Here is an 18,300-nt window from a genome sequence, read left to right on the forward strand (position 1 = left end):
TACAGAGTACATTAGACCATTTTACACAATGTATATCCCGTAGTTTGTTGCGGGATTCAGTTGAAGACTTCCAGGGACTTATAAATATGTTAGACAGCACTTCACTTATAAATGGAAGAGCAAAATAATTGCTGGTTTGGTTATGATGCAGGCCGTACACACGTCGTTTGATGGATATTAATGTATGATCCTTCAGACATTGAAAAAAAAAAGCATTTACTCACAAGAGAGTAAAATTTTGTGTCTGCTTAAAAATAATAAAATGCAGAAGCCTGTTTGCCAAGGTGCCAGACAGTCTATCTGGATTTTTTTTATTTTTTTAATAGTGAGCAAAAATTACAAGGTTAACTAGTCTGGCTGGTAAGTTATTAATGCATGCAATGCTTCGTTAGTCTTTTAATATGGCAGATCACGAAGCAATATGGTTTGTCAAACAGTAACAGTCAAACATAAAGACAGAGAAATCAGGCAGTCGTGTCAAGAAGTAAATGGCTTTATGCCACCATTACTATGATAGAGTAAGACACGTATTGTGGCGGCCATGTAAGCTCTGACACTTTCAATACAATGACCATAACAACCAAGTTAATTTCCCAGGCGTGAGATTTAATGGATTTTCTGAGTAGGAGTGTTGCTAGAGTCAGTTTGAAATGGCCTGTGGGTGTGTGAAATCGTTGTCGCTGGGCGTCATGAAAACTTCATAATGTGGACCACTGCCAACACAGTTTATAGCTCCGTAAGCTGACACTTTCTTTGTCTATGTAAAAAGACAGTTCCTAGTACACATCCTAAATCATCATGAAATGCCAATTTTCAGCTTGTCAATACACGCTGTATGTGTGTAATGTATTGTCGAAAACTGAATTAGAATTTACTTGTCAACAATACTATAATTGTAGATTGCAAAGAACACCCTGTGTGTGCAAGGCTTATAATTTGTATTTTGATCCACATTATAGAGAGGAATAAAAATATCAGTGTGTTTTTTCATGTATGAAAAATAATAAACCTAATATGAAAAGTTACAGCAATTAGGTTGATAACTTACATCTCAACCCGTTCAACTTTAATACCCCACGGATCAGTGGCTTCATCCAGGGCAGTCTGCATCTGGTTGCTGACTGACTCCCGATCCGACAACAGCTCCTGCAGAGTCTTTGTACCCAGGACGTTACGTAGCGTTGTTTGCGCCAGCAGACGGGTGGAACGCTGGGCGTCTTCCACGTTGGTGATGGATATTGTTGGGTTTGTAATGCGGTAGTAAACGACAGCATCCACTGCCACGGTGACGCTGTCTTTACTCAAAATCTGTAAAGGAAAACAGTGAAGTCGGTTTTTATGAACATCTCAAGATTTTTTCTGTGAATTGTTCATGAGAATGAACTAATTTAAACTATACCAACAAAACACAATCATTTCACATTATATCGTCAAACATAATGCATAATAATTCAATGTTGTCAAGGAGATACAGGACTTAGCACATGATTTTAATTTGCTCTGTTACAACTTAAAATATTTTTGCTGTATGAAACATCGTAGTTATCAATGACTGTAATTCTTTCAGATCTTTATACATGGATGATTAAGATTTTGAAAGACGTTGCTGTTTGTACAAGTCAGGGAAGACCATTTTCATATTTCTGTCAGACGGTAAAAGCGAACAAAATTGAACTTACTTCCTGTGGCGGTACATCAAAGGTGACTGTCCTCAGGTCAACTTTCTGATAAGTATCAATACATGGCAGTACAAAGAATATTCCGGGTCCCTTGGCTCCTCCCGGAAGCAGCAGTCCTAGACGGAATATCACAGCACGCTCATATTCTTGGACAACCTATAATGACAAAAAAACAGAGAGAAATGCCGTTTGAAATTTCGTTGTCAAAATACAGCAAATCTGAATCCAAAAATAGCTTGAGGATTAGGCACCAGATGCAAAGTCAGCAAGCTGTATGGACAACACATGGATAGTTCAAGACAGTATGTCTTCTGCCGAGAAATATATTCTGTGAGACAATCATCTTGAAAAGAGAAATTTTTTAATGTCTTAGGTAATAATTGTGAGCAGCTTTGATGATTTCTTCCGACTTCTTCCAAATCTAGTACTGTATGAAATGTTCAGGAAAATTTTGAAAGAATTTCAGGAATTGGTCAACTTTGAATCACTGTACCGGTACATATTCAGTGTTTAACCAGGTATACATCCCGGCACAAAAAACACAGAAATTTGATAAGCCTTTTAATGGCCAGGCAAAGCTAGGTGTCTGTTTATTGCACAGGATTTGGGAAGATCTCAGCTCAGACAGATAGATGGTAAGATTAAACAAGCTTCAACTGCTCAGATTTCGAAAATGGATATTAGCTGCTCACATTTGCTAATGGCTGTGTTCAGTCTTTTTATGTCTAGACTGCCCATGAGAATATTACTTAAATCCTACGAGACGGCTTATACCGTATGCTCACTCCATCCACACACTATTAGTCTATAAAACTATAAACCAGGTGGCATATGCAGACTTATCAAAAGCTCTGTTGTTTTCAGCTATCTCCTCCATATATTCACGCAGGCACATTCCACAATTATATTTACAGGTCATCAAAAAATATTTCAATAAATACTGTCATTCTGCAGTGACCTTTTATTGAAATATTTGTGAGACATGCAAATTTACAAGGAGACATGCAATTTAGTTTTTAAGTGATACCTGACAAAGATATTGTCAGCCCATTCAGCATTCAACTTTGAAGTCTCAGGTTCAGAGATGTGAAACAATTAAACTGAGCACCATAGCCATGCAGGCTGTATCAAGAAGCTGAATGCAAAGTACTTTGTCACGATTTGAGCAGAAGAACCAGAAAAAGTGTCTTACAAACAGAATGAAAATACTAGAAAATAAATGGTTAAGGCTAATGGGCTAATGAAGCTTTACATGTAAGACTGATTCAGGTAGAAAAAGTGACTGGCTGTGCACTCAGATCTCAACATGATTTGAGCTTCTTTTGGATTGCACACATTTACAGTTTATGTATGGAACATCTTCAACACTTTGTATCATCCCAGTTCACATCAAATCACAGGGACCAAGAAATCTGGTTGTTGTTGTTGTTTGTATTGTTGTTCAGATTTATATTAGACGTATCGTTGTTGTTGCTGTTGTTGTTGACCAATAAAATTCAACAAACATAACTATTGTGTTGTCGCTGTTTCTTAGGACATCAGTACATTATGTTTGAAACAGCAAAAGAACAATTATAGTTACCGTATGTTCGTTGAATTTTATTAGTAAACAACAACAACACTAACATAAACGTTAACAACAATACAAACAATGACAACAACTGGATTTCTGGGTTCCCTGTTATCAAACTGTGGCTGCAGGCACCAGATGGTGCAAAAGGACAACAATGTACGGTAGAGTGCACGGAACAGATGGATTCCCTATGGAATATTCAACTTACAGGGGGTTTGGTATTGTAGAATGAAGTAGATGTGTAAAGGAGAGGTACAACAGACCTAAATGGCAACCATATCAGCATACGGCAGATCAAGAAAGATTATTCCAAAGTAGAGCTTGAAAATCAAGCATATAGAACAGATCTAAACATGCAGTGCAGAAAATCTAGATAGCTTGGCACCTTCTAAAAGGTCAATGCATTACGAGTGAGTAAATGTAGTTTTAAAAAGTGAAGCAGATATGCTTTTCACTGCATTGACAGAAAATTCCATTCACGAAAGAGATTAGATCAAATTTAACTTCTTTTTTGTCAAAGTTGAACATCTGTCACTCTGAAATGATGGAAAATCACTTGTGATCTGTCAGAACTTTCAATGAAAAAAGCTATCAACTGATATGCCCTGAAGCCATATAGAATCTGATGTTTACAGCCTTATATTACAATACACACTACGATAACATATATTTGTAAAAGGACAGGCTCTGATGAGAGTGAAAATATATTTGTTTGAAAATACTGACAGACATGGTACATGTACTTGGATAGTTCATGATACAGTGGCCGTAATTCCTGTTTTTTCAACCATTTCTCTGGAAAGTGTTGTTGAACCAATGGTAAGAAGGATAAATTTGCCAGTACAACACATTCATGTTGTACCCAACAGAATATCAATGTTGTTGTTGAATAGCGAATTCTTGTCCAAAATAAAATTCAACTATCAACAATAGCATTGATCATGATTTCAGGTTTGTTACTAAATATAACTGCACGCGCGCAACTTTCAGACAACGCTGCCTGAAATTCAGACAAACTCTGTTGTTGCATGCGCGGCTGTTGCAGCTTGTAGTCTGAGCCATAAAATACCACGAACTAGCTTGACTTTTAGTAACATTGTAATGCTAGCAGGTTTTCATTTTCGTCATTCATGCGGAAAATGCAGACAAATATTTATTTATGCATATTAATGAGAGAGAACAGTGACGTTATTTGCAATCAGTGCTATACCATGTACTATTTAAGTAATAAAGCACACCCAGTGACAGTATACCATGAGATTTTGACTAGTTCACAGCATATATGAAGTGACTTGCAATTATCATAACAGTACCAGTACCGGTACCGGTATATTGAAAGTCTAGCGTGAAACATCAGAAAGGAATTTTGCATGTGTGTCACCAATGGTATATTGCAAATATACAACAGTTCTTTTCACATCTTGACCAATCAGATCGCTGCTTTTGTGCCACCAATATTACCAGTATGATATAATATACATTACATGCATAACTAGTACAGGCTTTGTCTACACAGGCATTTCCGAACAGAACAAAACATGAAAAATACTTGAAAATATCAAAAGTTTGGGCAAATGGAGCTCAAAATGCTCATACTTCGATCATCAACAAAGTCCAGAGTTCACTTTCATACTCAGCAATCAAACCTGAGAGTCCATGTGCAAATTTTATGATTATACTAGCAAATCACCTGGAGTCTGCTGAGAATTGAAATTCAAAATAGCTTTATTTACCTGTATCAACTCAGGACAGAAAAAAAATTAAATTTCGGATTTTTCCCCCAAAAAAACTCTGATCTGAAACTTGATTTATTTCTTAGGATTCCATATGAGTCAATCCGTATAAGCTCCGGGCTAGAAACAGAATTGCAAGATTATTGGAGGGAAAAATAATCAGTGCCTGGGACTCGTTCTACTTCAAATTCTCCACCTAAGTAACGCTCCAGGCCGTCTAGAATTTCTATCATGATGAGTTTCTTTATACCACAGTGTACTAAGTTACAGTGTACATTTATAGGTTCTGAGCAATTGCCTTCACTGCCCAATAGCAGTATCAGATTTTAACTCATCAGATGTACTGTGATATTTCACTGTTATGTCAAATCGTTTTAATTTGGGGGAAGGTATTAAAGCCCCATTAGCTGTATCTTTTTAACTTTTTCTTTCGCTAAGATGGTTCAAAATCAAATGCAACTTCTGTAAAATGCTTACCAAAACATGACCATACAGGTAGAATGACTTTGATCAAATATTAGAGATGAAGGCACATCTTAGGTTTTAATGACTTACGGTAATAATTTTTGAGTTGCAACTCAAATATGGCTGCCGCATACGAACATGGAAGCGCATGAATTTTATTGACCAATCAAGCACAAATCGTTGAAATAGTGGTATTTTCAAAGACATTATGGCTTAATAACAGGAATCTTAAACACTTTTCTCAAGATTGAATGGTATTTTTGGGGGGTAAGTATACAAGCACAAAGATACAGCTATTAAATGGAGAGCATTCTCTTTCCTAGGATTAGAATGACTGTTTGTTTACTGTATTATTTTGATTGTATGAGATGGTTTTGTCTCTGTGTTTCCCTTATCAGAAGTACTGTGTCAATTGAAAATTTGAAGTACTCATACAGGGTGGTAGTTGAAGTGACTAAATATGTACCGGTATTTATCAATGTTGATACAAACACACACTTTTGACCAAATAATTGTAAAACCATTTCAAACTCCAATTTCCATAGAAACTATGGCATGACATTATTCTAAATGTACTAAAAAAAAAAAATAATATAAAAAGAAAGCTAGACGCAAAAGCATATTTTTAGAATTCTGAACTAAAGAAACATGCCCTTTTATTACTGACAGACCAAAAACATCATGTAAAGTAGATGTATTTTTCGAAAAACTGGTATCCTCTGGGATAATACACAGTAAATGCTGCACTCTCTCAGTAATTACTGTATTGTTGTTGGCGTCAGAGTGACGCCTTGGAAAAAATTTCACAGAATCTACAGTGAATGACATGTCACCTTGTGGAATACATTTCAGATTTGCAGCTGAATTTTTCCTGAAATACCGGTTGTATGGCCTTCTATGGTATCACGTACTGTCAGACTTCAAGTACGCCAATGTCAAACCAATGTAAGCACAGCTGTTTAAATCCGATCTTGTGACCTTAAAATGTCAACAACATTAGTCCCAAGACATTGGCTTAATCCACTGATTCCAGGAGATCAAATTATCCCATAAAATGACTTTACCACTTGGAAACGGTCATCCTGGCCAGGATAAATTACATGTACCACTGCAGTGTGTGTAACACAGTTTACAACAGTGATAATGACTGTACTCATTTGGAAAACTGAGTTTTGGTGGGGAACTTGTTTGTCAACAACAATAACATCATTTGCATATGCATACATAACATTGTTTTTGCCAGGTACTGTTACTAGTATTTTGCCTTATCATTATGAAAATTAAGAGAGAAGATGAAAAAATGTGATTTTTCACAATGAAAAAAATGAAAATATCATCAAAAGTTACAGCCATAATCCCCTTTAAGTGACACTGAAAAAACAGCACTTCTTTGGCCTTAAAGCAAAAGCATTCCATTCTACTTTCAGCAAAACTGATCCTCTCAAGATGTGACAAATTGAAGTCACCATTATCATTCTGTGCTCTCAAAAAGATCACCTCCGCCTTCTTAATGGAGGGACACACACATTTTCTGCCTGATGAAAGATTAGACAGCCGGCCTAGCAAATGACAACACACACACAGCTGAGCCCCGTAATCACACATCAAATGCTTGTAGTGTGCAGATTCAATGACACTATTGACACTAAAGTAGAATTTCAATCAAGCTGCAGATGGCCAAACTTTTCCACTTTACAAATGTCGATCTAATCAGAGACACTATTTTTGATTTGTGACGGCTTCCCTATATTGCAGCAGAGCTTATACTCACAGGGGATTGCTTGCTTGATGCATGCAACATTATGTAAACATAGGGCCAAAGTCCCTGAAGCTACTATAGACATGGATACAAAATTAAGTATTTCCTGACTGTATGAAATTATCTCACTAAGGTCATCCTAGGGACATGAAAACCAAATATTAAAGCTGTCTGACCAGCGGTTTTGAAAAAACAAGTGACTCAACAGTTGACAGAGCTCTGCTGTGTTATGTAGAGAATAACCTTTTGTGACACATGTATTGATGAAGAAGGTGGATATCTTTGATAGCTCATTTCAGGATGGCCTGACCAAAACTGGAAAAAATTCCGTAAAAATACAGATTTGCATATTTCATCAGACTATATTAGTCAATAATAGCAAATAAACGAGAGTTAATTACATTCTAATTAAAGTAAACAAGACTTGCTTAAATCAAGATTTACGTCATAAAAAAACAGCATATCTGTCAGGTTATAAAGAATCTTGAGCTGGTTATCTTTTAATATCAGTATTTTCATTCTATTAACCAAGCACATTTTAACTTTCAAATTAACATTGTAAGTAAGTTCTGTTGAATAAGTCGAGACTGTACATACTCAGAGAAAGCACACTGAAAAGACAAATGTTTGAAACTTAAGAAGTTCAAGGTCATCAAAAGCATTATAAGGAATCATGTTACACTTTCATTGCACTGTTTACACAGATTGCATAATTGCTATAAATAGCACATGAGGAATCTTACAGCCCAGCTTTACCATAAAAACCCTATCACTTTGACCACTCTTTTAATTGACCACTCTATTTTTTTCCTCAAAAAGTAATCTTATTTTATCCTTACCAAGTCATCCATAAATGGAAATTAGAACTTTCTCTATCTGTATTTATTTGACCACCCTATCATGACAAACTATTATGAGCAATTTCTTTAGATAACATAAATGGTGGTTCAGAATATATCAAAGTTGGGATTCAGGAAAGTTGCCTTTACATGTTTTAATCCTCCAAGATGGCAAGCATTTCACTATGAACTGTCAAAAAAAGTTGAACTTTCTGATAATTCCACACTAAAATTATTTTGGCTTTGATGATTTCCTAATTAATTCAATTATTTAAAATCATATTAATTATTTTTTTCTGGGTGAATTGATAGGGTTTATACAGTACAAGAATTACATACAATGTAAGTCAAATTCTGACCAAAAATAACAAAAAAATTCCTTAAAAATACACATTTGCATATTTCATCACAATTTGAACAAATCTAAGTTGGGTTATCCCTAGGGACCTGTATACCAAATAACAAAGCTGTCTGACCAGCGGTTATGAAGAAGAAGATTTTTACCAAAAACACCTTTTTTGGCATTAATTTGCCTATTTTCAACAATATCAAAAAATTAAAAAAATAGTTTCTCAAAATCATATTTTTCATCTACACAACAAATATCAAATCAGTAAGTACTGCGGTTCTCAAGATATTTGAGTGGACGGACGCCTCACAAACGGACATACATACATACATACATACATACATACATACATACATACATACATACATACAGACTGACGACGGACGCCGGACGGATACCCATCCCAATAGCTTCTATAGACTATAGTCTATAGTAGCTAAAAACCTTATAAATTTGACCACAAAAAAATAATTATGATTTTAAATCATCGAAGTATTAAGAAATCAACAAAGCCAAAATAATTTTCTTGTCAAAGATTAACAGCTTTCCACTTTTTCAACAGTCCATAAGTGATATGCTTACCATCTTGGATGATTGAAATACGTAAAGGCAACTTTTCTGAAGTTCCAACTTAGACATATTCTATACTATACATTGTATTGTTCTGTTATCAAAAATAAAATGTTCAAAGTAGTTTGTCATGATAGTTTGGTTGAATTAATAGAGATTGTGAAAATCCAAATTTCTGAAGTCGAATTGGTAAGGGTAAAATAAAATTACTTTTTGAGGAAAAAGTCATCGTTGATGACACAGTCCCCACTTGTTAATGGGTACTTTGATTACATGTCCTCAGAGAGGATAGAGTCCTCTTCTTTAGGTCTGTGATAAAAATACTTTTGAATAAATTCGCTTGATACATGTCTGAGTTGTAGTTCAGGACATGAAAAAATCGTAATAAAATGGCCACATGTCGGCCATATTGGATCGTATCACAAACAAATCGATGTGCATATGTATGACATAGGTCAATGTCCTTGTACCAAGTTTGAATAAAATCCGTTGAGATATGCCTGAGTTATGGCTCTGTACATGAAAAAATCGTAACAAAATGGCCGCACGGCAGCCATATTGGATCTTATCACATGAAAAATTGACGTGCATATCTATGACATTGGTCAATGTCCTTGTACCAACTTTGAATAAAATCAGTTGAAACATGCCTGAGTAATGGCTCTGTACATGAAAAAATCGTAATAAAATGGCCGCCTGGTGGCCATATTGAATCGTATCACAAAATAAATCGATGTGAATATGTATGACATAGGTCAATGTCCTTGTACAAAGTTTGAATAAAATCGGTTGAGATATGCCTGAATTATGGCTCTGTACATGAAAAAATCGTAACAAAATGGCTGCCTGGCGGCCATATTGGATCGTATCACAAAACAAATTGATGTGCATATCTATGACATTGGTCAATGTCCTTGTACCAGCTTTGAATAAAATCAGTTGAAACATGTCTGAGTTATGGCTCTGTACATGAAAAAATCATAATAAAATGGCCGCCTGGCAGCCATATTGGATCGTATCAAAAAACAAATTGACGTGCATCTGTATGACATATGAAGTAATCCTTGTACCAAGTTTGAATGAAATCGCTCCAGGCATCTCTGAGATATCTGCGTGAACGGACGGACGGACGCACGCACGGACGCACGCACGCACGCACACACGCACGGACATGACCAAACCTATAAGTCCCCCCGGACGGTGTCCGTGGGGACTAAAAAGTAGGGTGGTGGTGGAATTAAAAGTGGTCAAATTGATAGGGTTTTTAGGGCATGTCTCATTGGTTTGACAGTTCGGCAGGAATCCATCTTCCATAGACAGCACTTAGCACCCAAAGTGTGAAACCTGCAGAGTTAGCTTTTATAAAGAATGGCAGCCAGCAACCCTGACACTTGCAGAATTGTTGATTAGGATTGTCTTGATTCACACTGAAATATTAACAAAATGTCGAGCTTTGAAACATTACAACCTTGTTCCAGTCATCTTCTTTAAAAATTTGTTGAGAACAAAATTGGAATGACCGATTAGCAAAAATACTGTCACCTTGGAATGTCAACATCACATTATGCTAACTATGGTAATCAGAATTTGACAGAATCCAGTAATAGCTGCCATTCAAATTCCTGCATGTGTCAAATTAACTTGCACTGATCTCAAAGTACTGTCAATCATTTCACATTTACTCTCAAAGCTCTGCACGTACCAGGGTTTAGAAGTCACTAAAATATTCAACTTACGCAGTTACTGGGCAGTTTTGCACCAAACACTTTGTTGAGTTCTGTTTCCCTATGGAAACCAACAAATGTTTGTGTTTGTTGGGCAAGAGAGGCATCTTGGAAATAAATGGCAGGAAAGACAGATGATAAAAACAAGGAACAAAAAAACCAAAATCAAAGAGATTTCCAATTCCTATATGTGTCATATTCATACAACTATTATAAATGAAAATACAATAAAAGAAATCTAATCAATGATGACTGCATGTGAAGGATGGAAATGATATCTCCTCTCACATCCATACCTCTACTAATATAAAATTATCCATCAAACTGCTGAATTGTCTTTGTTTACACTGCTCCTGACTATTGCAAATCTATTTTGAAACTGACGTACAATCAACTCACAAAATCTAAATACTAGTATTATAACATAATGGAATTTACATCCTGAACACATATCCCTGCAAGAATAAAACAGTTTGGGACTGGTATCTGTTCCAGCTGAGCTGTGAAGAAATTCTGATACTGTAAGAAATATCACAGTCATCATCTAACACTAATAATTATTAAGGTATGACCCTTTACGCCACTTCTGAATAAGGTCCCCTTTTCAGACATCTATTTTGAGATTCAAATTTCTGTTGATGAGGACAAAAAGGCTAAAGGTGATGCATATGTTTGGATTTTTCACATTGTAATGGATACCATGTGTGTCTTGGTAATTCCAGGGACGTACGTGTACCTTTCCACAGAACGTATCGATTTCCCGTCATCATGGTGAGTAAATCAAATTGATTTTGTGACAATGAAGACACTGTGGTACTTGATAACCTTGAAGCATATTCCTTTCAAGATCTCATTCTCGGTACGTCTCGTCTCAACTCCTTACGTTTTTCAGATACGTGGGAAACTAATACATCAACTCTGTGTGTCACTAAATTTGTGGGCAAATTACATTAAACGGGATATCGCAAACAAAGTGCTTTACCAAACTGATGAACGTGCCTCTTGTTGCCATGGTGACACAACATACGTAATAACTGTACATCTCAGATCGCACCTTATTACTTGAACAGTTAATGAAGTTTGAGCCTTTAATAATCTGATAAAAGTACTCCATTCTCTGTCTGTTGAGGGCCTTTACAATTTTTGAAGCTGATGTCAGCTGCCAACATATACTGCTGTTTGTGCACATGACATGTATTTATTTTCCATCGGTGTAAGATTAATCCCGGCAAATGGAACTGACATAAATTTGGGTCAAATGACACTGAAAGGTTTCCAGGAATGACATGTCCAGCTGTTAATGGCTAATTCTCTTCAGATTATTGGAGCTACGGTCAAACCAGCATTCATCTCCTACTCTCAGTCGAGGTGTATTACAAGTGAAATTAATAAGTTTGTCATGATAGACGTCTGAAATTCAAATGGCAAAAGTAACATAGATGCTTGTATTTCATATCTGGCTATTTTCAGTGTTAACACTTGTCACCCAAAGAAGCAATTTGCTTGGTTCTTGTCAAGATAAATCATGAAATAAGGTCTCGAGAGCAAAATGTCGCATTTGATACAGAAAGGCATCACTAAGTGATTTTATCAATTACCTCCCTCCCCCTCAAACCTCCACACCCTTGAGGCAATAATTCAAATATTACTTTTATGATGCTTTTGTCACTTGGCCAGGATGCTACTATCTGCCATATGGCAAAACTCTGTGTGGACTTATAAAATTTTATTAAAACAGGTGATACGGAGCTATTGCAAACCAAACTGTGCGGACACATCCAATGACACATGCCCACTGCTGACTGTACCTACAAAACAATAAATCACCATCAATATTTCTTGTTTCCTCATCCTAAATATGCAAGGAATTCTAAACAACATTTCCCTTTTGGACCCACAGAGCAGGAAGTACATGCAATATTACTAATGAAACAAGCATTAATATGCTTACCATAAGCATTTTCTTTCTTTTTTTTTTGACCTATAAAGCAGGTAGCACACACTATATTGTTACAGAAACTGTAATTAAAATTTTAATATTCTTAACAAAAACTTCATTTCACAATTTAATTATTCATGGGCTGAAACTGTTGCTGGAGAGAGACTTTCATGGAATTGTCTCTTGAATTATGAAAGATGTAATTCTACATTTTCCGGGGGATTTGTGTCTTCTGAAGATATTGCTGATCATTTAAATTAATAAATACTGAATGTTGCCCTTTCATTGTGCTGTGTCTTCATTTGTTTCAACATGCATTTTTTCTGTTGGTGTCTTTTAATTTCACAATCAGTTTTTACCCTAAATGCATTTCCAGAGTCACTTTTTTAATTTTCTATCCTTATACATATTTGATGACTCATTTTTGTTGTTGCTGATGAGTACACATTGACAAATGAGTTATATTATTACCAGCACGACAGAACGAGATAATTTATTGACTCAGTAAGGTCATTTGTAAGGTCAATTGTCATTTCAAAGTACTTAACATTTGCAGCATTTACTTTCAATTCAACAATGTCACCGTAATGGGGGCATAATCAAGGAATGAAGTTATCTGGAAACCCTGCAAGAGAAGAGCTGGTATTCTTTATGGTAGTATATGTGCCTCGGGGACAGAAATTCACATTCTAAAAATTTTACAATATTCTGTTGATCTACTACCGTACTTGTTGGGTGCTTATTTTGAAGCTTATGAAGTGAATAAAGTTTTCATCAGCTTAGTTTTGTGAAAATTGGGACTTTTATCTTCCCAATGGAGATAACATAGTGATGGCGGCCATTTTGAATTTCAAATATTGGGTAATTAGTTTCTCTAGTACTAAAATTTGCCGAGTGACCCCAATTGTTATTCTTTACTTTGAAAGAGAATGATAGAAAGTTTACTTGAGGAAAGTTTGAGCAAAAGCTTAAAAATCTTTCAACTTGGAAGCACATACTATCTTAAAGGAAAAGGCACAATCACAATGTTCAGATATTGTAACTCCCGATTAGTTGATCCTTCAAATTATAACATGACAAGGAGTGTCCACTTGCTGACTATTTCATCACTATTATAATAATGCATGTATACATTGTTGGCTTAGTGCCTGATCTGCTCAGGTAAACAAAACCCTCATAAGATAACCTTTAACCTTTTATCACCATAGCGAAGCAAACATGAATTTAATAGTGTGGTACATTGCCTGGATAACACAGACCTTGCACACGAACACTGGGGTACAACATTGAACGGTCAAAACATTTTCATAGCTGCCTTCACATAATTAGTATACCGGTAGAACAGTACATGTGTCCACACCAGAAGGTAATGCATGTTGTTAATCCATGAAATCAATGTACATGAGGAAATCCATGGAAAGATTAACAAGCTGTTCACTGTCATAATCACATCATCGTTAAAAGTACAGCAGCAAAGACAGCAGCAAAAGACAGCAAAGACAGCAAAAATTACTCCATAACATTACTGGCACAGTTTTCCATCACTTTCACTTCTTTTATGTGCTTGATTTACCACCTCGACTCTGATACCTGACAGTTTGGTATGATCCGCACAATCAAATCGTACTTGAAGGCCTAAAAATGATAGAGTTCTTAATTCAAGACTGACAGATAGGGGAAAAAATAATGATCAACACCATTAAAGCTCTCCGTCGACATTCTGACAAGAGTGTACACACATCTGTATCTACATATTTACCTATGCCTGCAGGAATGTATGGGTCATGCCCTTCACCATCGTGACGACCTCATAGCTATATATCTTCTCAGAATCACAAAGCTAGAACTTCAGAAATTTAAACAAACATTTACCCTGAATATTTTAACACATGTTTTTTGAAATAATTTAGATAAAGTAGGATTGCATGATCCTGATGGAGTGAAATGTATGGTAAACTGGAAAATATAAAAGAAGAAGATCAGAAGAAGTAGAGAGCTAAACTACTGAGGAAGACTTTTAGCAAATGTGTACGCAAGCTCAACATGCATGCTGCGGGTGCTGGGCTGCCAAGGAGTAGAAAAATGGTGTAGCCAATAGCCAAGCACTTACCACATAGGGCTACTGACCCAAACATTGAATAATTTGATGCAAATAATTCAACTTAATTAAGAGTTCTCCCTAACTCAAGAAAATGTTCATGTATGTATTGGTAGTGACAAGTCTGAATGGAGTAAATTTTTAAAAAATTCCTTAATTGGTGTACCCCAGGAATGCAGGAATCTCAAAAGTTAAAGGGTACAGTACAGTTCAGTGCAGAAACAGATGTGTGACAAGTGGCACAAGTACATGCATAATGGTACAGTACTGAATTGGGAAAGGAATGCAAACAGTAAAATTTAAGGCTACAGAGCTGACATTGGTCCCTCTTTAATGAAACAGAGCAATGCCTAAAGAAATATTAGCTGTAACTTTTGCTGACCCAACACATTATGTATAATATGCAGTACGTCATACTGTATGCCATGGTACACAAATGAGATCTGATCTGGAGTAAAGTTTAGTGATCAACAATAACATTTGACACTACTGGTATACCCATACAGGCTGTGTTGACTAGCTGAACACCAGGTCTTTCCACATGAGTTTTAATAGGGAGACAAACAACTGTATTTCGCAAAAAAGAACAACGATACGATACATCGAAGATTCTTGCTTCAACCCTTTGAGCGCCAATTCAATAATTGTCATCTTTATAAAATGTACCCCAGTCAATTTTTTTGCAGGTTTTTGCCAAAATTTTGATGAAAAACTGCAGCCAATGAAATTTTATGTCCATTTGGTCCAAAATTTTCAAACAATTACAGAAAAATTCATAAAAATTTGTAACATGTTTTACTCAAGTTTTGGTGGGAAAAAATTACAGCACTCAAAGGGTTAAATCAGGACAATACATCAAGGATTTTAGTAGAGCTTTAAATTAAGTAAATAGAAGGGTTTGTGAGTTCATATTAACTTTGTACAATGTCATTCAAAAAATAAACTGCTGAAAAATTGTACTTTGAAATATCTATAGCAGTTTGAATGTTTGATTGGTTCAAATAGATCTACAAAATTTACTTATGTACAACATGAATACTGGGGAGACAAGTCAGAGTCTTATCAGCACTGGTTATCAATACTTCAGTTGACAAATATAGTTGAACTTTGTCCCTTATTGTTTCACAGCTTTGTCAACACCAGTGAATTTCGCAAAGTCATCCCCAGATTATTACCAATAATGTATCTGATTATCCAGCACTGTGACCCAAGATGTTTTCTACACAAATTCACTGGCATTTCCAAAACTATGAAATACCGGTAATAGCAATAATGTACCACCTCCTGGCCCAGTTTGGACTCAAGCAGCTTTGCACTCCATAATGTAATCAGCTTCAAGCCAGTGTGCTTTTATCCATTATGGACTAGGAGCGGGTACATTGTTGGGTAAATATATACAGATATGACAGATATACGTATATTTACACTCAGATAGCTATCATTTCAATTCTATTGTTTTCTACATATCTTCTGGTGAAAAACAAATCCATCATGGGAACTACTTGCAGCCGAAATAATCAGACTTTAAGTTGCATTCTGTGACTATGAGTTAAATAGTTGTCACAGTGTTCAATCTGTGAGTTTGTTCATCAAACTTGTACAAATTTGGATCCTTCATGTTTTGCAAGCTTTTCAGTGTTATCATTTTTAGAATGTCAATCCCCATACATGGTGAGGGGATCTGTAAGCATTAGAAGTGGGAGAGGAAGTGAGCAAACCGAATTTTCTTGAGGTACATTTGAAAGTAGAGGCGCTGTGATTGGCCATCTACTGTAGGTCTGCAATTGCTTGAAACATTTGAATTGGGCCTTTAAATTGGAGAATGTTGATTGAGCTGACAATTGTATGGCAGATGTTGTTAGAAAGAACCCTCTTGGAAATTGTACTCCAAAATGCAAAGAAGATCGATTTTGACACAAAGGATGGCAGGCATGAATTTAGATATGTAGTGGAAGCCACCAATGCCGGTTTATTAAATAAATTGTGCCTTTTTGTTGATGAGGAAACTCCGTCTCCCAACTTGGCAATGTGTACATCACTGCCATTTTGACTTCATCTCTTTCTAATGCTTACAGGGGTTCTCGCTGTGTATCGAACCACAAGCAACTGTGCCCTCTATGGCTTCACCAACTGACATACCAGTATAGTGGAAGATACAATACACTGAACAGGATGTGCTCACTCCTTTCAATCCATCTGACATCACTTCAGTGTTTTAAAAGAAGCACAACACAAAGCCAGGTACCTCTCTTTCATGGATTTTGACTGTACCATACATTCTCTTCAGTTTTGTACGTTGTCTATGTATTATTTTTGTATGTAAATTTATGTGTAAATACTTGCCCTCTGGCAAGGATTTTTGAATTTGATGGAAATTAATTTCTTTAATTTTTAGGACAAATTACCAGTGAGCCGAAAACACCTACAGGTATTTTAATTTTCATCATCAGTGGACTGCAACATTAATCAAGGGATTCTACACACTCTTCCCTTGGAGACACTGAAACCTTCTCTGATGTCAACATATTTCATGAATACAATGCCATGAAATTAAGCTTACAATTATGGCGCGTAAAATCGTTTGGAGACAATGAAGATTACACAAATTGTAAAAAATTTGCTGCAAGGTTGCCAGGCATGGAAAGGAAAGGATTTCCTGTCAGACTTCAATCAGCTGAGACAACTTAATTAAAAGACAAAATCAATTATCATTTATCTCTTTGGTAAAACCTTTGGCTTTTCTGTAACATACTTTCAACTACATGTATTATCTTTGATGTCATGTGGATAGGTACCGTAGTACAAAGAAGCTACAGTACAATATAGGGTCTCACAGAACACTGATAATTTAAGTCAGGATAACGTAACTACCCGGTATAACCTATCGGTCAACATGAGAACTGACATGTCCAGTTACTCAATATGGTTCAATACCTTTTATGTTAGCAACAAAGTAATAGAGATTTCATGATAGTAATCCAAATTAATTTCCTGTACAACATTTCACCATTTTTTTTCGGTAGTTTTCCTGGAAAAAGTGGTAGTAGATTTGTCTACATACCGGTAGTAGACAATATATAAGAATGGTCTAATCCAGCTGAGTTATTTTGACGCGTAATTCTTTGCGTCAATGCTCAGGTTGATGCTTTACTGTAAAACACTTTGAAATGGTGGCGTGTATTTGTGGCAATTGTCACAATATGTCACTGTTCTTACAGTATTGGCGAAATAATTGATGTGATTTATGATGGCTCCAGGTCGATTCCTGAATCATTCACTCTAGATTTGATCTGTCTGGATTTCATTGCCACATCTGCTACACCCAAATTTTAATGTGAAAGCGGTGCTGACTGTTGAACTTGTTGAAAAATGTGAACGGCAATTTCAAATGTACAATAAGTTACAGGATCCATTTCTTATGCAAATCCATATGGTTAAATTAAACTTTGACTTCTAGTATTGTACTCGTTACACTTTTTGCCTGTAAATATGCTTCATTCATTGCATGTACAAAGGCTCTATGGCATGGTCAGGGTCTTCATCATTATTAAGCAAGACACTTGACAAAATTA

General features: G+C 36.0%; 1 protein-coding gene across 2 annotated transcripts in view; it reads right to left on the reverse strand.

The window, feature by feature from the left end:
* The window catches only part of LOC139114538 (band 7 protein AGAP004871-like), a 114,092-nt gene that overhangs the window by 9,696 nt on the left and 86,096 nt on the right, over positions 1 to 18,300 (reverse strand). For both annotated transcript variants that reach the window (XM_070676325.1, XM_070676324.1), the window contains exons 3-4: positions 1,680 to 1,835; positions 1,049 to 1,308 (exon numbers count right to left, since the gene is read on the reverse strand). In XM_070676325.1, coding sequence (XP_070532426.1) covers positions 1,049 to 1,308; positions 1,680 to 1,835 — 416 coding nt within the window. The remainder of the gene's footprint in view (positions 1 to 1,048; positions 1,309 to 1,679; positions 1,836 to 18,300) is intronic.

This window comes from Ptychodera flava, chromosome 16, assembly GCF_041260155.1.
Source record: "Ptychodera flava strain L36383 chromosome 16, AS_Pfla_20210202, whole genome shotgun sequence".
Classification (NCBI taxonomy): Eukaryota; Metazoa; Hemichordata; class Enteropneusta; family Ptychoderidae; genus Ptychodera; species Ptychodera flava.